The 25624-nt window shown below is 38.4% G+C and overlaps 1 protein-coding gene across 3 annotated transcripts in view; it reads right to left on the reverse strand.

The window, feature by feature from the left end:
* Positions 1 to 41: 41 nt before the first annotated feature.
* FNBP1L (formin binding protein 1 like) overlaps positions 42 to 25624 on the reverse strand; it is a 53283-nt gene continuing 27700 nt past the window's right edge. Inside the window, exons 3-17 of one of the 3 annotated variants that reach the window (XM_071564887.1) lie at positions 21646 to 21699; positions 20128 to 20275; positions 19670 to 19732; positions 18030 to 18134; positions 16756 to 16884; positions 14812 to 14958; positions 13881 to 14084; positions 11510 to 11668; positions 8128 to 8142; positions 6243 to 6352; positions 5507 to 5639; positions 4973 to 5067; positions 4326 to 4474; positions 3790 to 3948; positions 42 to 2707 (exon numbers count right to left, since the gene is read on the reverse strand). In XM_071564887.1, coding sequence (XP_071420988.1) covers positions 2700 to 2707; positions 3790 to 3948; positions 4326 to 4474; positions 4973 to 5067; positions 5507 to 5639; positions 6243 to 6352; positions 8128 to 8142; positions 11510 to 11668; positions 13881 to 14084; positions 14812 to 14958; positions 16756 to 16884; positions 18030 to 18134; positions 19670 to 19732; positions 20128 to 20275; positions 21646 to 21699 — 1678 coding nt within the window. In that variant the 3' untranslated portion in view covers positions 42 to 2699. Of the gene's footprint in view, positions 3949 to 4325; positions 4475 to 4972; positions 5068 to 5506; positions 5640 to 6242; positions 6353 to 8127; positions 8143 to 11509; positions 11669 to 13880; positions 14085 to 14811; positions 14959 to 16755; positions 16885 to 18029; positions 18135 to 19669; positions 19733 to 20127; positions 20276 to 21645; positions 21700 to 25624 lie in introns of all 3 variants that reach the window. The other 2 variants (XM_071564886.1, XM_071564889.1) reach the window with 2 other exon arrangements.

Genomic DNA, 25624 nt, shown 5'->3' on the forward strand with positions numbered 1-25624 from the left:
TCTGATTTTTCCTTGGATAAAGGCAAAGTATAAGGCGTTAGTACTTTTTACAGGAAATCTGTGTGCACAGTGTTTATTATATAAAGAGTGTTTTAGCAAAGAATTCCACTTTGTCACATACAGAATCGGTACAAGCATTATGTTCAGAAGTTGTACAAGTATTTAAGTAAGAACTACAGTTAAAGCTGCATGTGCTTGTTGTCAGTAAGCCTATTTCTGGAGTGAGATGTTACTAAGAGCATTTGAAAGTATTTGAGTACACTAAAAACAAAACCAACACCAAAATCTGTTCCTCCTCCCCACTCTCACAGCAGAGGCTTCTACCACCCTAACAAGAGTTTACAGACCTCACACTGAAAGTCTCCCTGTCACTCTAAACAGAAGACAAATAGGGAAGCTAATTACTTAGACCATGAAAAGATTCTTTTATTTCATGAAAATATTCTCAACAGAGAACACTATTTTTAAACAAAGCATTTAACATTTAGGAAATCAACATGTGCACAAAAAAGGATTAAAAAATTACTGGAAAATGTCAGATTCTTTAAGACAACTCACATTCAGAATTTTAGAATAAGGGATTTATAACTAGCTGTGCAAGTACAAATGTTTTTCCTATGTTTAATAACCCTCATACAAGTTGCACTATCCATCTTGAAAGCAACCCACCTCCAAAGGAAGCAAATCCTGGTTTTAGAAAAACAAACAGTAGCATGAAAAGAACATTTAGTCCTTTACCAGGAAGTGTTATTACTGACCTGCAAGGCTGTTAGCCAGGCAGACCACAGGCCCTTTAGCAGAAAATACACAGATCACATTTCCTCCTTTTCACAGAATTACAGAATCACAGAATATTCGAGTTGGAAGGGACCCCCCCAAGGATCATCGAGTTCTTCTAACTTCAAAATAAAAAAAGCACTAGATTTAAAAAAAGAAAAACAAAAAACCAACCCCAAGCCCAACAAACCCCCCAAAACCCCAAGCCCAAAAAAACTACCTAAGTAGTTTTGTCAGTATTGAGTAATGTGACATTATTATATAAATAACCCTGTATACAAGCTCCAAAAATCTAAACTTTAGAGTTTAATAGGCCCCATAGTACACTAGGTCAAGCTGTGTAATAGTGGTATACATAACAAAAGGAATCAACCTCTACACAAGTCACTCAGATTCAGTTTCACTGGTAGTACAGTTTCTAATAACACTGAAATGAAAGAATCCAGCACTGCTGCATCCAAATATTGCTTCAGACCCCAGAAAAACAGGATGTTTTAATTATTATTTCGTAATATGCTGTCAAGCAGCAGGTGGCTGGGTTGACAAGCTTTCTTTGATACAAGTATCCCTCCCCCCAACATCTCTAGTCTAATTCTTATCACTTTAATCAATCAGACATGATGTATTTATTAATAGAACCACAAATGGGAGGCAAGACAACATAAGCAACAGGGGCACTGCAGACAACTATATTTACACGTATAAACATATCCAAATTTCAATTGTTTACAAGTAAAAGTGCACATAGATCATTACAAAGTATCACTCAAATTTCAACTGGTCCATACAATGAAGCATCACCTGGAAATGGACTAGCACTGCAGTAATTAAACTTGGAAATTCATAGTGAAAAACTAAAAGACAGTTTCCATAAAAATATTTTAAAAAAATATTGAAGTCAAATGAAGAGATACACATTTCAATGTATAAAATTCATGATGCACCATGTATCCAGTAAAGCAGAGCTCTAGAAAACACCTACCGTGGCGACCTCAGCAGCTGCAGCACTGTGAGAAGAGCTGAGACACAAAGCCCTTTGTGGGATACTGTAAGTGGTAGTGTTGGCAAACAAGATTTTAGGCACTCTAGTTTAAGGCAGCATTTGAATGGCGAGTGGTTGACTTCTGAAAACAGTCATTAGCTCGCAGTGGTGAATCCTCTGGTTGTGTTCCAGGTTTTCAGTGCTCACAACAGGTTACCCGAGGGCTGAAGATGGACCACAGTTCTAGGAGTTTCTCTTGATTGCATTGTAGGCTAGAGCTGAGATGTATTAGTTCCCCAAATTAACAAAACACATTATGGTCTCTTATCAGTTATGCCAAAAATCTGGAATGTAATGATGGTTGCAGTGGTATTGTTATAGCAGCACACATGGATACAGGGATGAAACTCTAGTGCTGAAGACACTTGAAGAAAATGATTTGTTACAAAATAAGACAAGCAGTGATGGCAGAGTGTTACACAGAACATGCCTGACTGTCCTAGGCATGCAGGAGGTTAACGGCGAGCACAGAGGTGGCACAGGCAGACTGACAACTGACTGACAGTTCTAAATGACTGCCAATTAAAATGAGTTGGAAAAGAGCATCATTGAGAAAATCAAAACATAGCACAAGCTAAAACAGTTTGTGCACCTGGGACAACCTAGGACAATGAAAATAAAGCAATTTTAGGAGCAGTAGCCTTTTTAGTCTGGTAATGGAACTCTATTTTCCTGCACAAATTGAAGATTTTGTAATACATCCTTACCTATATATGGAGATGCTAAGATGTTAGTGACTAAATGTATGTCTGCATGCATTCATGCAACTAGCTTTTACCCTTGGGCCTCCCAGTCTAGTTCCCTCCCCTCCCACCCCCACCCCCCCAGCAGCTGCATGTAACCTCCTTCAAGATCTCGCCCATTTTCTCAGAAACCCGCTTCAGGAACCTGCAGTCCAAGAGGAAAAAGAAAAGAACAAAGTTACTGAAGGCCTTTAGAAGACAGAGAAGCGTGCTCAGTTCTTACAGGCCATTTCAGTGGCTACACATCAGCCTTGTACTTAATCCCACAAACTCTCAATAGAAATATGAGCTACAGTTTTCAGATAAGCTTCTTTTTTTCCCCTAGTAAGTAAGTAGTGCAATGCAGTTTCCAATCCTCAGTAATTTAACAATGAGGAGAATTACTGTACATTTAAGACCTTGATTTCACACTAAACATGATACAACTCAAAGGCTTTGCTTACAGGCACAGATTAAGAATATAAAATCATTCCCTTATCAGGAGCAGAGAGAGGTTTCAGTAAGACATCAAGCATTACATGTGGTTGCTTTTTTTTGTTCAAGGTGTCTAGTGTTAAAACAATGACGTAGTGTCCAATACAGAACATTCTACATTACAAGTACTGAAAAGGAAGGAGATAGGCAGGTCAGCGAACTTTCTGTCCTTCTTAATCATAATGTTTTTTCCTGAGCATTTTTCTTGAACTTTGAGAATCAGAAAACATTTTCCTGTTTAAGAAGTGAAAGCTGCCAAGTATTTGCTAAGGAAGGAAATTAATAATTTTCAGTAACTGAGTTCAGTTAGTTATTAGAGGAAAAAGCCCTCTGTTTTAAGCATATAATTTAAGTCTTTAAATTGGGAAGAGTAAATCTTAGAGATCTTTAAAACTTAAGTATTTTCTCAGTTCTCTATAAAAGCAAGATATTCTATAGAACAAGCACAAATTCCGGTCTTTTTCAGTTTAAGAGCTATATTGGATTTAATGCTTTGTAAAGCAGGAACTCTGGATCAGTTCAACAAAGCAGAAGACGGTCAAAATTACAGACCCAGTGTAAGATGCATAATTTAATGTGGTCATTTCTGAAAGGAACTACAGCGAATTCCCAACGCAAACAACAGATCATTGCTGACTTCTGATACTGTAATTCCTTCCATGAACCTGTGTAACTTACTATTTTCCCACTGTTTTCCCTGGGGAATGTACAACTGAAAGCTGCCAGTTTACTGTTAGATATAGGTTACTGCACCTTTGCTGTTTTTCTCTAGCGTTACATCTATATATGATGTTGGCACATAGCCTTCCTCTCCATTATGTCTTCGAGCTCTTGTCCATCCATCTCCTTTGTCCTCCTCTATAATGTACAAAACTTCCCCTTCTTTCATTGCTAGAGTGCCTTCATTATGACCTGGGAAAAACAAGAGGAAAAAAAGTCTCAATGTTCAGATTTCAAGTCATCTTTTCCCCAGGGCAGAGTTTTCAAATCATATATAAAGAGGAAGAATGAAAAATCTATGCAAAAGAACATATTGCCAAACAGACTTACAGGGAAAAAAATAGTCCAATTTGTAAACCTGAATATTTGCCAATAGCTGTGCTAATATTTATCTCAATACAAAAATACTGCTCATGAGTTAAAGTAATTTAAAAGGTATTTTTAATGATCTTATAAGCAACTGGCTGCTCAAACAGTTAATTTACTTTACAAGATTTTACCTGTCTTCTCTATAACAAATAACTCATGCCTTACAGCCAAGGAATCACAGTGCACGTTGTTAACCTTACCATCAAATGGATATATTGCCTTGCAATGTCCTATAGCTGGTAATGGATCGTCATCTTCAAACTCATCATCGAACTCGTTGGGGTGCGCGTGTTGCTGGGGGGGGCTGCGAACCTCCTGGTTGGCATCGTCCGTGTAACTCCCCTCAGGGCTGCAACGCAGGGAGTGGAGCATGAGGGCTCTGAGGGGCTCCTGGCTCTAAACCTCAGAGCACAGAGCAGCACAGAAGGGGCAGCTCATGGACAGCACTCTGGGAATGCTGTTGGCACCTTTTATATTACTGCCAGAGGTGATTTTCTGAAAAGACTGATCTAGGAAAAGCTTAGACTGAATTCTGGTACAGAAACAAACATAAATTCAACATACCTGTCTCCCCAGAACATGGAAAACTAGTGAGCCTTACACAATGGAGTAAGACAGGTTATTTAAAAGTCACTGCCATTTGAGGAGCAGGTGTTTCAACTACACCATACTTGTATGTTCTCAGAGTGGCACAAAGTGACCTCTAGAAGTCAGAACCAGTAAGATTTTCCTTTGGAAGGGCAAAGATTTTCAGAGGATAAGTAACAACCATCACCTGCTGTTAACTACTAGAGAGATGTACTGATTCCAGCATAAGAAATAAAAGCAATAGAGACAGAATAGTGACCTCTCTCGGCCCTGTGTTACAAGGTGGTTGATGTCGCTGCTGTGCCGCCTGTCGCTTCTGGCTGCCACTTTACCTTCAACTTCAGAGAGCCAGGCCTTGAGGAAGAAAAGACAAATACTGGTGTAAAACTTGATTCCAAACCAGCAAATTTAACAAATGCAATTAACTGCATACAGTTCACAGCCACAGAGAGACTGTACCACATGTCAAGTCTCATAATTACTTCAAGTGAAGCATGAACTTATCCCTTAGCCTATACTCCATACTAGTCTTAAGGAAAAAATCTTTAATCACGTGTGAATTTCAGAATAAGTGAATAATAATACATTCTTCTGAACACTTTACATCTTTAACGACATAAATCCTTATTCTAGCTAGATAAACACAATTGAAAATATAGTAGCCCACAAAAAATTTTACCAGGAGCACCTTCTTAACTCAAGTAGTTTTTCTAGGTGCTATATTAAAAGCTGTAGGGCAATGTACAATTGTACCAATCATTCACATTTTCCAAGAAACTCCTTACAGTCTAACCTCATTCTTGTGTATTTCCATCCGAAGACGGTCCATGTTGCTCATAGTCTCAGTTAATTTTGGTTGCAAACTGCTTGGATCACCCATCTGGGGATTTTTCTCATAAACATCCTTCATCTTGATAAGGGCATCTCTGAAAACATACAAAACATGACAATAATTACAAAAATCACATACATCAGTACTGATACATTAAAGCTGAAATAATGTGTATGAGATCCTGACCCACAATTAGCTACTAAGCACAGAGATGAGGAACTGCTGGTTCCCACACCTGGCCTAAATGCTTCTCCCCATTCTATCATTTTAGCCTGTTGCCTTCCTTTCTAGTGTTGTGCACAGGCACACAAGCACTCCAGTTTGACTCTTCTCTGTCCAGTCTCAGTACTGTTTCCCATATTGTTTGTTATCCACAATTTCCTAAACATTAAGAACATTCTTCTCTCAAGGCACTAAGTTGCAGGTATCTTGCTTAACAGACCTGCATTTTTTAATGCATGACTTTAATGTTTCCTATGCAATATTAGGATCAAAATGAGTAATAAAATAAAGCAGAAGGAAGCAATGCTAACAGAACCTGCACACAACAAACTATGACCTTAAAAATGCTTTACAATGGCCTGGCCTAGTGTATTGTCTCCGAGCTTCTGAGCACTGTTGGCTTAGCTATGTAGAGGACTTCAGAAGAAACAGACAGGGAGAGAACCATGACAGAGCTCCAGAAAAACGCACTCACTTTTGGTCTGTTTCCTTCTGTAGCTCTCTGTTAAGTTCATCGATTCTCTGCTGCAGTTTCTTGCGTCTTTGTTCTGGAGGGAGGTGGCTGAAGTCCTCCAGTGCAGGGCCCTGCAAGCAGAAATACTATGAAACAAATTGCATGCACAGATCTGAGCATGAACTGACATATCCACACATGGACAGTGTTCACTGGAAGCAGGATGGACCTTCTTAAAAACTCTAATCGACAAACAGCTCTACAAAAAACCGCAACAGAATAAATGCATGTTCTTGCTGCCATTGTAGTCATTCATTCAAGGTTCTCTCTGCCTTCTGCAACAGTTGGCTCACAGAGGTAATGCAAAATTTGTACAGTTAATTATTTTTCTGAAAAGCTGAGTCATGAACCTCCTGTTACATCCACTGCACTTAAAGCAGATTTAGAAAGGACAGAATTCATTATTACAGACAAGTGTATATAATAATAGTATGTATAGATAATTGTTCCTTTTTCTGGAGTGTGTCTATGGTGAATTGGATGGTATCACAAGAAAAATACTGTATTTTGGATCTTCATTTCAAAGTACTATTATAGTTCTCTTCCAGAAGTTCAGCAATCCTAGAAAACATACTAAAACTTACAATGTTCTGATGGATTTTGCCTTGAGTAAAACTAGTTCACAGAGCACAGAAAAAGCATTTATAATTTCAAAATTTTTACTTAAGTTTGTGCATCTGAATCCAAACTAGCTTAAATATTCCAAGTCATCATTTTACTATTAAAAAAACCCAAAACCTTCAGCAGGGGAAAAAAACCCTCTTACTTCCCAAACCTTACAAAAACCCCAAACCAATAAAATTAAAGACCACCTACTGTTAGAAATCCAAACCTGCAAACTTGTGCCAAGATTATAAGCAGGATGGAAGGACCAGGGTATGAAATGCATGGGAAGAGTTAAATATCTTATGAGTTTGTTGAGAAAACCCTTCTCCTCGGGGTGACAGACAGCGTTAAGAAGGAAATATGGTGCATGTCATAGTCACGGAAAGTTAAGTTACATTTTTTGTGTTCCCAGTTGCCTAAGGAAGTTGGTTTTAGCACAAGAAACCTACTTGCCATTACAGTAACCCTCCATGGTGGCAAACCAAACTGGCCACCGTTTCTTTTGTCAAGAAGAAACTTTACAGAAACTTGACTGTTGAGATTTTTACACAAGCAGCCTTAGGCTCAGGTGCCTGAAAAACGAAGTGTTCCTTTCTGGGGGACAAAAAAACCCCTGAAATCCTTTCAGGTGTTTTTACACACTACAAAGAAACAAAAATATAATCACATCCTCTGTCTCATTCTTCCTTACAGGTCAGTTAAAATCAGGGTATCCTAAAAGAAGAACTGGAAGAACAGAGGTCTTTTTGTGAATTTTTTACTGATTTACTCTGCAAAACAACAATATTGATTAAGTTGTGGTTTTCATTTAACGTAACAGCCTTCTGTATTTCTAAGTGTAAAGGACCATCTCCCCTGCAACCTCTGTTTCAAAATTCAAAGCAGTGCAGTATTCAGTATTTTTTCTTTACACAAATTTTGTAATCTTTTCATACAGTATTCTACGCTGCTTGAACAATTTTCCTGGCAAAGAGAGATGCCCAAGCATTTCCATCATGCCCAACTGGTGGCTGCTGGTCAGCTCCAACCCCCCCAAACGGCAGGTTTGGCTGCAGCCAGATCACAGCTCTCACTGCCTTACATTAAGCATGGATGATTAAGAAGACTGTGCATATGAGTGGAAAATCTGCAGATGTATTTCAGCACCTGGCTTAAAGCAGTTATGATATGGACACACTGTCAAAAGGTTATTTCATGCTATCTTAGCAGAAGTACAGCAGACAGATCAGCACACGCTTACCATCTTCACCGACCACTGCACAGGTCATTGAAAACAGAAAGAAACGGGAAATTATTTACAGGAAACAACCAGTTACCAAAATGATTAATGCCTCAAAATTTATCTTTAAAGTATTACTTACGGATTGACATTTTCATTTATAAAAATACATTTTATTATAAGCACAAAAAAGAATTGCTTTAAGAATTGCTGATTAAAAAATTACTAGTAATAATGGGTACATTAACTTATGAAATTCTTATACACACCTTCATTAAACTACTTTTGAATTTTAGTCTTTTGAATAATAGGCTAAAGACCTTCGATTGTAGGAAAAGAAACACACACAGAGCCAACACTGCACAAAATAGCAGAATTTGATGAGGATGGACTGATCAGCCATAAACAAATAATTTGCTAATCACAGCTCAAAATCCACTACCACCACTTTTACAAAGGTAATTTTTACAATGGATTTACTTTACTATCACAGAAGATCTGGAATAAATGAAGATAGTTTCAAGTTTAGAAGTAAGTGATTTTACTTTCTGTAAACAGTATTTGGGCCATTGTTATCAAAAATGTTTTAGTCCAGATAAAAATAAAGACACTTAAGACTTTATCCTTAGAAGAAGCAAATAAAACATGGGTGCCAGGAATTGAATCTTGCAGCATTTTGAACATCTACTGTGCTGTCAGTGACTGTGGATAACCCTTTCCAGAGAAACACCAAGCAACTCAGAAGACAGGTATCTCAACCTCTCTCATGACCCTCAGCAATCATTAGGGGTGTTGACTGGGGCACACACCCAAAATCAGAATTTCTAGCAATGAGGGAAGTAAAACACCTTCACAAATGATACTTTGGTAGAAAACTCAACACAGTCCAAGGATGCAAAATGGGATAAATAAACTTCTGTTCCCTTTAGAAAGAGCCTTCCAAGGAAACATTATTAAGGTTTACATATCACTACTCCTGGTGCATCTGTTTATGGCCCAAAGAGGCACTGAGCTCAGGCTCTCAGGAGCACTGTCTGGAGCAGACAGGATTGCACAGGAGCAGCAGCAGCACAGAACAGCAGTGCTAATGCAGAAGTTACACCGACTGACACCTTTTGTCAATAACCTGCTCTGCAGCTACTGTTTGCTGCTTTTGCTCTTCATCATGATAGGGAATCTACTGGACAAAGCACAGAGTGAAGGGTGACTGGTTTGGTGATCTCCAGTGCCCTGAGAGAAACCTTGCCCAGGGCTCGTTGAACACAGTAACCAGCCTGCCTGCAGCATGGTGGGTGCCAGCCCATGGACAGAGCTCGGCAGCAGCAAAGTAACTACCACAAGCAGACAGTGATGGGACAAAGGGAATGGTTTTAAACTAAAAGAAGTCAGATTTAGATTAGATGTTAGAAGGAAATTCTTTATTCAGAGGGTGGTGAGACACTGGCACAGGCTGACCATGGACACTGCGGATGCCCATCCCTGGCAATATCCAGGGCAGGGCTGGAAGGGGCTCTGAGCAACCTGACCCAGTGCAAGGTGTCCCTGTCTGGGGCAGGGGGTTGGGACCAGGTGATTTTTACAGTCCCCTCCAAACCAAACCATTCTGTGATTCTATAGTTTGGTAGTTCTCCATGTCCATACCACTCAGACATCATTTTTCAGGGACAGAAATGTGAAAAGCAGCATCATGTACAAGCAACTATTAAGCATTTAATTGAGATACATTATAAAGATAAGACTGATCAATGACATAAAAAAGTCTGTTAGCATTCCAGTATAAATTAATGCTGAAAAGACATAAAAAATATGTGATAATGTGATGTCTCTAAAGATGCTTGCAAGGAAATTCAAAATATATAAAAATTAAATGTTCATCTTGAAGATTTTAGAGATTGTTAAATCTTGTAGTATATTTGAGTTAATCTAGATCTTTAGAATACCAGTGATCCTAATATTCTATATTTAATTAATTGAATTTTACAACATGAACAAAGTATTTTAAAAAATCAAATAAAGATACAGTTTCATTTTCCATTAGCATTCTGTAGCTATTAGGAGATGATCTTTTCCTTGAGGAAGTGGTTCTAGAACTACTGGTACTACAAGGTGACGATTTGTAAGCCAGGAGTCAATACATTTAGTGATCAACAACATCAAGGTGTAATCAAGACCTGTGCTATCTAATCCAGTCAGTACTAAAGAAGCAGCATTATCTTCATGACCAGACCAAATTATATAATGACTCAGAAGGGGAAAGGAGAAACTGTCCTCCATGTATTCATAGAGGACCACAGAATTTTCTATAAAATGGTGGCAGTAGAAAGGGCATTTCCAAGAGATCCATGGGTTTGAAATTAGTGAAGTTTTAACAGTAACTCACTCTAGTTCAGAATTACAACAAGGGAGTCTCTAAATTATAACTTTGCTGCAATGTAACATTGTTCTACCTTGATCTCCACATTATGTCAACAGTGTCAACCATTCTGCACATGAGGCAGCAAGTCAATATGGGTTTGAAATAGCAAAAAATTATTTACTACGTATCATCAAATGCAGCCAATTATCTCATTATTTGGATCAATAAATATCATTAAATATACATAAAAGGGCAGCCTATGCTCTTCTGACATAACAGGAAAATGCCAGTACATTTATCACTAGTACTACAAATGTTGCTAGGAAACCACTTAGTTCCCTTCCACTGACTTCCAAATAAATTCTATTTGCAGAATATGCCACTATAAATAAGTAAATTAATTGGTAAGTCTCAGTAGGTGGCATTTGGTAGTAATTTTTTCAATATTTGTACCCAAAAGAACCTAGGACAGACAAGAACAATTAATTAATAAGAAAATGCATTCAAATTGTAATGCTTTAAAAATTAGCATTCCAAAATGTGCAAGCACCACGGGCTATAGCATTTGATGTACAAAAGAAATTAAAATTTTCCCTTCTTAGTTCAGTATCTCATAATCCACTACTACTATTTCAATTCCAAGTCAGCAAATAAGACACCTGATCTGCCAGATGATTTTTGTGTTGACTATATATCCAATGATAAATTACTGCAAAAATATGTTACATGATGGTAGGAAAACATTTGTGAATGTGAACAACCATGAAGAAAGGTATCAAACACATGCTGAGCACCCTCTTTATAACACCTTTCTTTCAGGCATGAGTATTTCAAATGTGATGAAGAGTATTTCCACTTTGAATTTTTTTTAATCTGTTGGAAACTTCTGTATAGTATGAAACAAAGTATCCTAACAGCGACCTGACAGCTGAAGAGTTACTTTAAACCAAGTAAGCCTTATAATGAGGGTGCAGAGCACTCGAAAAGCCACATCACAGACACACTGTTCATAGCCCATCATGCATTTCAACTTGTTATTGAACTTACCCCTCTTTTGAGGCTTCTGAAAGAAGGAATTCTGGGCTTCCCTGTTTTTATGTCACTCATGCAATAATGCACTGGTTCAATGGAGAATATGGGATACTGGGACCCATTAGGAGTACTGGATGTGTATAAACTAGTAGGGGTTAGGGGTGGGGATTGTGGCTAATGTGGAAATAAAGAAAGCAACAAATAAGCCAAATGTTCAAAGTGATTTTAAAATGAAAATTCTGTCTTACAAAAGTAAAATTTCCCTCCAACACAGAAACAGCTTGTAACATTCCAGACACATTAATACTCTAACTGTACTGGGTTTAAAAGTTTCTGCCGTGAATTAGTCCTCAGAGTTACAGGTTGCTGCAGAGAATGAAGAATATTCAGAAAAGCTTTAGACTCAATACTGCCACAAGATCCCGAAGTTCTCCGTCTCCTTTCTTGAAACAAAAGTTCTGCTATTGCCAATTTAGTTACAGTCATTCTGGAAGCTTGTGCATTCCAGCTCCTGCTTCCTCGACCTACCAGATTAGCCCAAATGAAAATATTAGGTGTATCTATGGAGAATGACTAAAACAAAAAGTATTCTCAATCTCTGTAGTCAAGCTGGACTGACACAATGCCAGTTCAATTTTTCTGTACCATTTCCACTGCTGCACAAGTCATTCCCTTTCAAAAAGACTTTTATGTCTTTGACAACATCAAAAATAGGTAAATGCGTAATCTGGAAGCCACAGTTTCAGCTAAATAAAAGTCCAAGGACTACCACAAATACCTTCTGCTGTAATAGATCACCTGTTTTTATATTAGCTAAGAATATGGTATTTGGAATTAAATATGAATCTTCTGATATGTATTTTCCTTCCAGCTGCTGTTTTATAGAGCACTTCTTCATCCTCCCAAAAAACAGGTGAAAAAAAAAGAAACAAAATCTTTTCTTTTGTGCAGGTCCTTAAGGCAGAGACACGTGTGCCACACACACACGAACACACGTATGTGCACCTGTGGCCCCACACAAACAGCACAGCTGCCTCTGAACGCACACAAGGAGGAAACCCACAGGGGAGAAGGGAGAGCAGGGCAGGTCCTGGCAGCTTCCTGCAGCTGCCACCACACTGAGGGGCCTCTCACATCTGCAGGGAATGCCAAGGTCCAGAGTGAAAACCAGCACAGACTTACGAACTCTCAGAAAGATGTCCTGTGGGCAAACTGGCAATTCTGATCTAATTTTAGAACAGGCTGAATCTCACCCACCTCTGCAGACAAATGCAATAAATATGCTCATATATTAGTGCATTTCAACTATTATCATGAACTATACTGCATGAAAGGCAAACAATCAGTTTTCACTTTAACACACAGCTGCAGTTCCATGATATACTGAGGATGGAAGAACGAATCAGCTCTATCCCTCCCTTCTGGAAAGATCTGCTTTCTCGGAATACTATCAAGTGAAAAATAACTCCTACCACTAACAAGCTCTGAGAATAGTTTCCTGTAATAAATGACAGAAACTGGCTTAGACTATTAAAATAAACTCATAGAAATTTGTGGGAATCATTAAAATGGCTCACGGATATCTTCCACTACTAAATAAATACATAGCATAAAATTTAAATATGTATATGCTCCATTATTCATTTTTATATAACTAATGCATGCACTGACAATATTTTTTGTTGATCCATGAAGGCACCTTGCACAGAAAGTGTTAATTGTAACTCATATCATAAGACAACAAAGGAGTCATTTCTATGCTTTCAATTTCTTCTTGAGCATAGAAATATTTTAACCAATTTCATGGTAATATTTTCTAGGACATTTACCAGTATGGAGCTTCCAGTGTGTTTTATCAATGTAGTATTATAAACTTTAATGTTTTCAGACAAACCTCAGAAGTTTGCAAAAGCAGCAGGTATAATAAAAACCTGTATAACTTCTCTATATAAATGTAACATTTAGACAGGTATTACAGCTTTTGGTATTATAAAAGAGGTATCTGAAGTCTGCCCAATTCCACAGCATGCTCCCCCTTATTTTTATATTCACAATTAACACCTTTTCCAGGCAACTGCAGCATCTTACAATTGCAGAATCTTAGAAACATTACAGTAATGGGAAGCTATTTGTATCAAATAACTATTAAAAATATTCCCAGACACAAATCACTAGCAGGAAATCTGAAAAAATTCCCCCAGTGAGAAATTGATTTTTAACACGGTAACTCAGCCAACCCTGCTCAAAGTTTCAGATCTCCTTACACATATTTTAAAAGACAGTGGCAGGCAAGGGGAAGGTTATTTTAAAATAAATAAATTGCTGCTTTCATGCACTCTAGATGTTCACATTTTAATTTTCCAAATAGTAATTTCGTAACTGTTACCTTTGGTTTCTTCCCAAATAGCCACAGCTTTCCTTTAGCTTTGCCGACTGTAGTTTTTGAGTCAATTCTCATTCCTTCCTGCTTTGGTGTACTGATGGTTCCATCAGAGATAGTTCTGTAAATATTCTGGCTGTAGTCTTCAAATGGAAAATCTCCAGGAGGTTCAAAACCGGATTTGAAGCAGTCTATCACTAGTTGAGAGTCCTAAACACAGGGCATTAAGGAGTTCATTGCAAACCCACCAAGAACCAGACAGAAAAAACACAGAGACAGACTTTCCTTCAGCTGCAGAAATGCACAGCTGGGAGGGTAAGAGCTGCTCCAAGGCACGTGTTGGGACAGAGACTGTGATGGTCCCGCGCGCTCCTGGATCTCGGCACATGCTGCTGTCCAGAGCCCAGCAAACACTGCCCAGGGGTTATCACAGACCTAACACAGCACGTGCTCAAGGGGTAAACTACACCTTCTGATCTTTCAACATGGGCACTGAAATGAAGACAACACTAAGAAACAAGATGTAGTGAGGTATAACTGGGAAGAACCCTTTTTAAAACAAGTAAGAAAGAAGTGCCAACAGCTGCACTCAAACAGGACACGGAACGAGACTTTGTTAACTGAGCACCCTTGATTTAATGCCCCAAAGGAGAACACACCAACCACGCTGGCATTCTAGGATATTTATGGATAACCAAAACAATGTGTCCAGAATCAAACAGTGGGAAAGTGTCAGAGATCTTCAGAGCACACAAAATCAATAAAACAGGCACCGAAAGCATAAGTAATCCTTCTGGCTAAAACTGAAGGCACAACACGTTTCAAGCAGAGAGATATTTGACAACAAAAGATGAATGTGCAGGGTTAAGTCACCCTTTCCCCTCTCCACAGCTTCATATCAGTTAGCACTTTTAAAAAGTCACCCAGTTCTACTTACTCTGTGTTCATCAACTGACTTTGCTGCAAGGATCATCCCTTCTAAACATTTGGAGATAATTGGAATCACTTTGCGCTCAGAATCAGCAAAGCCTTTGTAACATTCACTAAGTTTGATAGTCCTTCTTTCATCCATTTCTTGAAGTTGCTGCAAGTACAGAGAAAGATTAAGGAAAGCTTTCATTTGCAGATTTTCATCCCTTGATCCTGTTATATGCAGTTATTGTGGTCACCACAGCTTGGTACAGAATTTCTGTGCTTTCCTAATATTTTTAAGTTCTGTTTTGTTAAGCAAGTAAAAGTCCCTTCAGACATAGACTTAAGATGCCCAAAACAGTAGCTACAAAGAATTTATACTCTTTGATTATTAAAAATTATGTAAAGGACTGGACTATCTTTTCCTCCTTCTTTTATAAGCACATGTACAGTGTCTATAGGAAACTACTTAGCTTAAAGTATATGCTTCATGCAGAAGTGAAAACCACAGGGAAGAAATTTTACTGATTTCTACATGTCCTCACTCTCTCCTTCTAGTTCCAAGCAATTTCTCTCTGGTGATAAGTATATCCATCTTGCTTTTAGTTTTATACTTTTCAATAAATACCATTTATTTTAAAAACAGGAAAAATAGGAAAAATTAAAATTATCTGCAATTTAGACATGATCTCTGATTTGAAATACAAACCATTTCCTTTAAAAGTGTGCAAGAAAATAAAGAAAAGAATACCATTACATAAGATTCATAATAAAACTTCACTGGAATAGAACAAAAAAAGAACAAATTAAATAGAAATACTATTAAGGTAATAACCCTGGACCCTTCACCTAATGCAAGGTGGAAATCAAAGAAAACAAAACCTAATAGCACATACACAATAGGTTGACAATAACTGGGTAAGAAGTTGCATCTTTCCTGTTTCTGCAGTAAGGTAGCTGTCCCAAACAGTATTCAACTTCATCTTTCTAAAATAAAAAACCCAACCTATTCCTGCTAAACCCCTTCCCCTGGTTTTCCCACAGAATGTTACCAAATACCTGCAAGGAAATAATAAAGTGCAGTCCCAAGAGAAAGGAGGACTAGACCTTTTTGCTCTTACTGTAGAGTTCAAAAAATGTAAGTAATATCTTACAATAATAATGGATTTTAACCCTAGAGAAATAAAGGCAGTAAAGCAAAACTCTGATCCAAGATACAAAGATGATGGAACTGTTTCTCCTGGGAGCTGACTGCAATTCGTCCACCAGTGTGATGTCAGATCTACTGTGGTGCTGCTTATCAGTTAAAATATTAGAAAACTCTTTAATAAGCCAAGGCAATTTTCTCCTGTGAATCCCAGACCTTCTAGTATATATTTTTAAAAAACCTACAAACTGCCTTGTGCTTAAGTCAATACACCTTCAAACAAAGCCAGTACTTCACCTTCCATTTCCTCACTCTCAGCCTCAGAATCAGTTCCCACATCTGTTCTCCCAAAAGGCTGAAGGTACCTGCCAACACACCCCTGAACTCTCCTCACCTGATGCACCCCAAGTACTTTAAGCAGTTTTGCAGTCCTCTGGTTTTGAAAGAAGGTTTAAAGATATCTTAATAGTTACATAAAGCAACCTCAGGAAATCCCCATTGTAGATGCAATTTATTGATCTTTAACTGGTTTTATTATTCTGGGGTTGCTGATAACACTGATGAAGCAATGACCTTATAGGGGGATGCTTGCTGTCACCCACGTCTCAAATGTTTATTTTGTCAGACCTCTTCAGCAATATTTAAACACAGAGTCCATAAAACCTAAGCATAAATATGGTAAGTCTCATGATAAAACACTGGTTGTATCAAGATTATGCTAATGTCTTGATAAAGTTACCCACTAAAAATAAATTTAAAAATTTTTAAATGTACTCCTTCTTCAGAAAAAGATCAGACATACTTATCTGTTAATTATTTTACCTTGTAAATCTGAGGAATGACAACGTAGTAGTGTTTGTGCTGTTCCCCGTTAAAATTCTGTAGTTGTGCAGCATATTCATTTTTGTTTTCATCAGCCATATGTGTGCGAAGGTTTAACTGTTGCTTGGCCTAATAGAAAGTGTTTCCAAGTTAAACATGTCTTGTGCTTTTCAATGACACACAGCATTATTTTATTTTACCAACTATGCAAAAACACCAGTCACGAGTCGTCAAAAGCAACATCCTTATAACTGGAATAAAGACTTCAATATATGGACACCCACACACCTCACTTGTTATACTCAGAGAAAGCAAAGATCACTTTAGTCCCTCAGCTACCCTGCTTAAATGCACATTCTGAACAGCACAGAAGTAATTGAACATATAAACCACAAGACACCAAACATCAGAAAGCTGCCTGTTTAAGGAGGACAGCCATCACAGCCATCCAGAGGGACCATCATCAAGGCCAACAAGCCCAAGTGCAATGTTCTACACCCGGGCTGGGGCAACCCCAAGCACTAACATGGGTTGGGCAGAGAAAGGACTGAGAGCAGTCCTGAGGAAAAGGACCTGGAGCTTCCTGCAATGAGCATTCACAGCCCAGAAAACCAACTGTGTCCTGGGCTGCATCAAAAGCAGCGTGACCAGCAGGTCGAGGGAGGCAACTCTGCCCTCTACTCCGCTCTGGTGAGACCCCACCCGGAGTGTCCCCAGCACAGAAAGAACATGGACCTGTTGAGGAGTCCAGAGAGGGTCACATAAAAAAGAGAAGGCGGCTGGACAGACAGGCTGAGAGAGCTGGGATGGTTCAGCCCGGAGAAGAGGCAGCTTTTGGGGACACCTTCCAGTACCTAAAGGGGCTAAGAGAGCTGGAGAGAGCCTTTTTACAAGGGCACATGGTGACAGGCCAAGGGGGAATGGCTTCAAACTCCTAGAGGGCAGGTTTACATTAGACATTAGGAAACATTTTTCGCTATGGGTGTGGTGAGGCACTGGAACAGGTTGCCCAGAGCAGCTGTGGATGCCCCTGGCACTGTTCAAGGCCAGGCTGGATGGGGGTCTTCAAGATCCCTTCCAAGCCAAACCATTCTGACAACCCTAAGCAGCATTGTCTTGAGACTAAGGAAGCATCCACTGTACCTTTGACTTTGCACATAATAAGCAAGCATATTTATACACAGTTCTATACAATCACTGAACATTGTTCCAGTAGTGATGATAAACATACAAATAAAATATTATTTATAGTAAAGGCAGGCCACTGCCCTTACCTTCTCAACATCAGCCTTTGTTGCATTAGTGTCATTGTCCAGTCGTTCATAGCTTTGCTGTGCCTTCTCTGCCTCTCTGCATTCTCTCTCAAATTTCTTTTTGCTCTGCAAAAGGCACAAAACTACTGCATCAACATCTGCTATTCCCATTCGGTTTCATAAATTAATTCTGAATTTTGAGTATCGAAGCTTCCATTTAAGTATCTTAAATCCACTAAGTACCTTTAAATAAGCACATTCTTATCACAGCAACTAGATTTAAAAAACTTTCAACTTTTCTACTTATAACTTATTTCCTTGAAGTATCAGCAAGGAGCCTGTAACTATGCTACAAAGTACAAAATAACCCATTACAAAGATCCACAGTTTATAATAAACACACAAGTCCACTTTATACTCTGACTTCAATAACCTAAATAAAAGTTATGGGTCAGAAAACTTAAGACTGGACCTGCATGAGCAAACTTAAGACTGGACCTGCATGAGCAAACTTAAGACTGGACCTGCATGAGCAAAATTTTCAAGTTCCTTATTCAGTGACCAATTTGACTAATGACATCCAACTAAATTACTTGAAAGGCAGTCTGAAAGGATGTATCTGCATTACAACCATCATCAGTATTCAGATCACTGGTGCAGCTGTAGGTATCACAGGCAACAGTATTCAATGTACCTGATGTTCAATATATCCAGCTGTTGTCAAGACAACTGCTATAGGAGAACCTGTCGCAGCTCAAGAACTTGGCCTCTCTAGAGACAAACTGCAGCAGAGGCTGTGTGAGCACTGCTCTCCTGCTTCAAGGCAAAGTCAGGCAGCTGAGGTCAGTATGTCCCCTCAGGGCTGTAGCATGTAAAACACTCACTTTGCACTCGAGTAAATACAGTGCACACCACACAACAGACAGAGAATTATCTTTGTGATGGCATCTAAAACTCCCTCATCTGCCTCTATTCTGATCCTTTGACAATGAATTAAAGTGACAACAATAAAGCAAGACTTGGCTCATCTGGGACCACAACAACAAAAATAGAAATTCACCTCTCCAGTATTACTTCACAATAATCTGGATCAAAGGTATAATCAATTTTTAAGACACAAACCCAGCAGAACATCAAAATGCAACTTGGTTCAATTTTTTATTTTCTTATCTTAAAAGCATTTCTTTCAAGAAAAAGAGGCTTATAGTCTGTTCCAGGGACACTCACTTTCTGCATTTCTCTTTTAAAAAGTAATTCCACTCCTGTAAGTACAATAGCCTATAGCAGTATTCTTGAATAAACCACATGTAACAGGCCCTCAGACTCAAGTCAAATACATTAACTTTTCACCCTCATATAAATCGTCATTATCAGTAGCCCAAGGAGAAGCAATCAAAGTCTGTACCCATGTTAAAAACAGATTCCTTTATGCTGATTACACTGGATGAAAGCCAAGACTTCACTCAAACATACACATGGAAACTGTTCACAGGAGATTTAACCAGGAAACTATAAATACATTGAACTGTATTTTGGATGTTACTAAATTACTTGGACATTCACTACAGTAAACATTAAAATCTAAGCAAGGCAGTTGACAACAGCCCTATTTGCACATTGTACATTATTTAACAGCAAAAAAAACCCAAACACAAACTCACATTATCCATCTGTTTCCAGCACATGTCCAGATACTGCTGAGCCTTTCGCCCTTCCTGAAGATGCTAAAAAACACCAAAAATAAGTTTAACTTGCCTGTCTTATTAGTATTATTGCCATCAGTTATTCCCCACTCCAGCTGACAGCCTGTGATGGGCAGTGCCTCCCACAAGCTACTGGTACTCTTTGGAAGACATCCCTAGTCATGGAACAGTACCACAGATGAAAATGACACTGGCAAAGTGAGCACTGCCTCCCAAGATATTAAATTTTATGTTTTATAACTACAGTAAATGAGTACATGAAAATACAGAATAACTTTAATTGTGCTTTATAAATGTATTACAATGTATTACAAAAGTTACTGCCATGTTCATTAAACTGGGTAAAGAAATACATGACTTCATTAAAAAACATACATTCTGATATCCTACTTTTAAATAAGAAACATACAAATTACCATTTTTCTCTCAGTTTTGAGATCATGAGAATATCTCATCAATTCTCCATACACTCTGTGTCCCATTTCTTCTGCAACTACTTCTCGTTGTCCTGCATAGTCATTCAACTCATTGAGGATGTTAAAAAAGGCAATACACGAAGTAAACCTGACAGAAAGCACACACAGAGAAACATACACACACAAAAAACCAGGTTTTTTAGATAGATTTCTTTTAGTATAGTCTGTATTCCTCACTAAATAAAAAAACCAAAACATACACACTTTACAATAAACCTTATCTTAATGCTAATTGAGTTACAGCAGAAATACAGGCTGGAAAGCCAACATTAAGCCTCGCAGGTAAGATAGGTTGCAGTTTCTCTTCAAACACATTTTATAAGAATACGGGGGTTTGTGGATGGAAAAGAAAGAAGAAGAATACTACCTGGAAAGCCCTGTGGTATAGTGGTATCTCCTAAGCTGCCCACTGAGAGGCCTGAGCCTGGGAACGATACGAACGTCCCTAGGCTCGGAGGCTGCAGAGATGATGGGCTTGGTGGTCTTGAGGGTGGAACATGCCAATCATACCACTCCTATGCATCCCGATGGATGTTCTACTGAACAAGTTTGCTACCAGCTCTGGAGACAGCTGCCTGTTTGCCTGCCCACCTCTTGGCTGGAAGTAAGGTGCCACTATGGCTGGCACTAAAAAGGGGGAAGAGGAGGGGCAAAGGGTAGAAAGTGTGTGTGGAAGGGAAGGAAGGGAAAAAAAAACAGGCACCACATTAAAATATACATCTTTCTCTCTTAAATGTGGAATACTGCCATCTCCATAGGCTTGGCTCTTGGGAATTTCAAATGCCACCCTAGCACTGGAAAGCCTATTCCCTGTGGTCCAGGATCTTTACACAGTTAAAAGAACTAGAAGAAATCCTGCCATGAATTCTCAGGCACTCTCCACAGCACGTGCTCTGGCTGCAACTTGAAGCTTGCCCACTTTTTTTATTTCCTAAGACTTACCACTAAAGAAAAAAGTATTGTGCTTTTCTAAATAAATTTTAAAAATGGCTATGGCCATAGACAGCAAAACAAGCACATCTCTGATAAAGAAAGTTGCTCAGCACAATTGTTCCTCCACCATTAGACATTCACTTATTTTGTCCCGGAGCCAAAGCAAATCAGCATTTTAAGAGCCCTTCTTGCCTGAAACATGTCAGTTGTGTGTACACCTGAGGCTCAGAATACAGATGCACAGCTACATAATTGCTTTTCTTTAAAAAAAAAAGTACTACACTGTACATAGTTTTCAAAATTTCAGTTACCTAAAGATCAACTTGGAAGGGAGCGAGTACAACCTGCCATGTTAAAATACTAACAGGAGTAAAGAAAAGTTTTAATTACAGCAAAACTACAAGAAGCCAAGCACAATTCTTCTGTTGTCCTAGACAATCAAATGCTTTATGTTAAAAATAAAAACTCACAAAAGGACGGCATATACTGGTTTTGACACATAGAACTTGAACTGCACATTTTTACCTGGGCTCCTCATCTTTTGGTGAACGTTTAGGACAGTACTTCTTAACCAGATTCCTGATAAGGAAGAAAGAAAAAAAGATGCTATTTTAGAGTCCCTTTTGAGAAGACAAACACACATAGAAAACTGCATGAACAAATTATTTCTTTTTAATGACTTCTAGGAACAAATCTATTCCCTCTGTCATTTTATCAGGGTTCTTTAGACAACACAAGGCAGAAACTTATGGCATTTTCAAAGTTTTAAGTCACTTTGACCTACAACAATACGTAAGTATTTTAAAACTGCACAGTGACTAGACATAAAATAACAAGTTCTCCATTTAACATCCTTTTCACACATGCAGAAGCAGCTTGCAGACAAGAACAAAGCAAATGTATGATCAGTGTGTAACATACAGGCAGTGCACTCTGCATGTGTACCCATCAGCACAAATCTCCATGCCTGAATTAAGCTTTGGGTGTAGGTTCAGGTTGAAAGTTTTAATATCTTCAATAAGGACACTTCCACAACAGAAGAGGGGACACCTCTTTTCAGAAAAGAGATTTTACAATTTGCTTTACCAGCAGCACTGCAAATACCAGATTCTTAGAAACCAAGCAAATCATTAAAAGACAATCCCATAGGACCAGCACTTAACACAGTATCACAAACCAATTTCTGAGGAAATTGATATGAAATAAACTGCTCATCACAGAGTGCAGAAAAAGAGGAAAGAAGGAGGAAAAAATATTCTAGAAGAAAAAATCTTGCATACAATGTTGCATTCCTCATCCCACTGTCTCTGTAACTTCAGTTGTTACAAACGATGAACTGCCTTACCATTAAAAGAAGAGGTAATTCTGCTTTCATCTAAAATAACCTGGTGCAGTTTCTCAAATCCATTTCTGTGGAAGTCACCTCTAGAGTGCAAAGGCACTCTAGAGGATGCCCAGCCATGTATACCAGAACACGAGCAGGGAGTTGGTGTGGAAATGCCAAGCTTAGACCTTCTCTCTGATTCCACACCCTCAGACTACAAACCAAAAACACAGCTATGAGAAGACAAGTCCTTTTCCTAGCGATGCTCAAGCAAGAATCTCTTCTCACTACCACCAGAATCCACTGCCTGCTGTAACATTCTGCTTGGTAGGGATTGAAGGCAGGTATTTTCATAGAAAAATGCATAAACCTGAATAACAGGATAAAACCCATTAATATTACTAAGTAACTTTCCCGTGTTTCGTTTTCCTTTACATTAGTGCTTTGCTGCTCCTCTGTGCTTATTAATGAATAGGAAACTCCTACAATTCACCTTATTATTACTGACAAAGTGAAATGCATAACACACATGCAATGCTGTAGCTGAGCAACCACACATGATCCTTTTCACGGACAGATTTTCAGAGTTGTTAAAAATGAGAAAAGAAATGACTTACCAAAAGCCATACAGTTTAAAGAGACAGAAGAGAAGGGTCACAAATACAGATTATTTACTGATCATAATATAGATTATTATGTTGATTTCTGTTCTGGTTTCATTCTTTAATGCAATTGTTTACTACTTCTAGAAAGAAGAGTACTATATAATCCTTCCTCCTACTAAAAATCAGTTTTATTAGTCAGTCCTGTCTACCTTAGGATCAAAGGAACACACGGTTTTAAGACACTGTGTGACGAGGATTTAAAGTTCAATAACAGCATGAGGTAAAAAAAAAATCAAAGGAAATAAATACAAACAACAAGCAAATGCAGACGTTAAAGATCAAAGAAAAAGCCAGTGCTCATGTGAACAGTTAAGGATAAATGGCTTTTCCAAGAAGTGAATACCAACACCCCAAAAATCAGGGAAATTAAATTTAAATCTTTGAAAGAGCTCAGGCTGGCACACAGCTGGTGTGACTGTGGGTCTGGAGAGTGAGGCATTGTTTCAAAGAGGAGCCAGTTGACACTTTTAAGGGGACATAACATTCTCTAACATTTTTTATCTAAATCCATGCCTAAACCTCAGATTCCAAATACGGATGTGGACTAGTTTGTAAGAAAATTGCACAAGTAATTGCAGACCATTAGAACTGAGCCAAACCTACAAGATAAATTGCTTTATGCTTCCTTAGAAAGTGTAATTGCTGACACTTTAATCCTCTTCGGAAGCCCAATTTAGACGACTCCCACCACACTCTGTCTTACACCCATCTGGGAGCAGATCTCCTGCAGGACCCAGTTGTGCTCCCCCTGTAATTTTATCAACCTCTCTTCTTGCTCTCAGGTCAGCACCAGTGAGACAGGAACCTGATTTCTAAGAGAAGTAGCACTGCAGTCACATAGGCAGAGGTTTCAAGAAGCACTCCAGTTAATAAATTAGAATTACTTATAGTCAGGTACATAAAACATCCACACAAAATTTTACAGGCATGTACAAAAATTGTGTTTATCAACTCAAAACTTCAAAACTACATTTTTCCATCAATTAATACAGAACATAAAGAACAGGAGCATCAGTATGGTGTGATTTCTATTAAGGAAGCAGCTCAGGTACTGTGGTATCTGCTTACGCTAAACCTCTACAGCCTCAACATCATACTACAAATGAGCCTGGGAACAAACCTTTTTTTGCCTTCATAAGTTACTAGAACTGCACTAAGTATTTAAAGGCATTTCACGTTCATATGTAAAGTAACAGTTTCAATACAGCTTTGATGGCTTTGGTGTTTGATTATCAGCGTTTTGGATTGAGTGAAAATAATGACAATTAACTGTATTTAGTAACATCAGAAAAAGTTTTAACCAAAGCAATGAATATTAAAAAATTGTAACCTGGAAGTTGAGTTTACAAAGCAGGATATCCTTGAAACCATTAAGAACTCCTACGTGTAGGCTTGCAGAAACATCACTGTAAAAAAACCTGCCACTACCATATTTGGATAATAAGCAACAGAGTAAATTCTCAGCTCCAATCAAAGGAAGGGAAATTTGAGAATTATCATATGTGGTGATAAGCTGTGTCCCCAGCTTTACATTTGAGCTTACACCCATTCTCAATAATGTTTCCAAGATTCTGCATATAAAACTGTGGAGACTAGGTCTCAGTTTGAGTAGGCATATGCATATATTGATGCTGTATTTTGGAAAACACCACTTGTACACAACAGCATGCAGAAGAAACATGAAAAACAATTTTCTCAAAATGTCTCCAGAGACCACAATGTACAATTTGAATGGGCAACAAACAGCTCAAGAACAATCATCACTATCTGCGTTAAACTGACAAGAGAGAAGCTGACAATGTTCAGAAATTTTATTCCGCGTGGTAGTTTCATCTACAACTGCAGGTATAACTTGTCTGACTGCCCAACATCACAGCAAGAACTGCTCTGTCTGCTTGAGCGTCATAATGTTTCAGACAGGACAAAAAGGGAGTGAACCCGCACAACTGTTTTGTGTGATGCAGAAGCAAAAAAGGCAGAACTTCCACCTCGCCCCTTTGAACAAACAATGCTGACCAAAAACAGCACCTGAGAATTCAATTTAAAAATTCAGCCAAGAGACCAGTAATTTAGCCCATACTAAATTTATTTTTTCCAATTATAAAATATAAACAAAATAAGCAATCTTACCATTAAAATGGAACATGTTCATCTACAGTGTACACTGCAATATGTTTGTCCTGATTCACATCTCTGTAACTCAGTAACAGCACAGAGTAAACTTTGCAATCCTTAGGGTGACACAGGACATTACTGGAGACCTCTGCTATGTAAAACTTTCCATTTTCCTTTAAATAAGCTCAAAGAAAATGAAATTATACTTGCCTTTTCGCAGAACAAGTTACATTGCAAAGACAAGACAAGCTCTCTAAGACAGATTTCAGTTCTTCTTATACTTTATCTCAGTATCAAAAAATAGCAAGGAATTACTTGCAGCCTAAAAACAGCATTTGGACACGATTCTCACAAACTATCATTCCTGGAATTACTCAGCAATCATAAACTGCAATAACTG

This window comes from Pithys albifrons, chromosome 10 (genome assembly GCF_047495875.1).
Source record: "Pithys albifrons albifrons isolate INPA30051 chromosome 10, PitAlb_v1, whole genome shotgun sequence".
Lineage (NCBI taxonomy): Eukaryota > Metazoa > Chordata > Aves > Passeriformes > Thamnophilidae > Pithys > Pithys albifrons.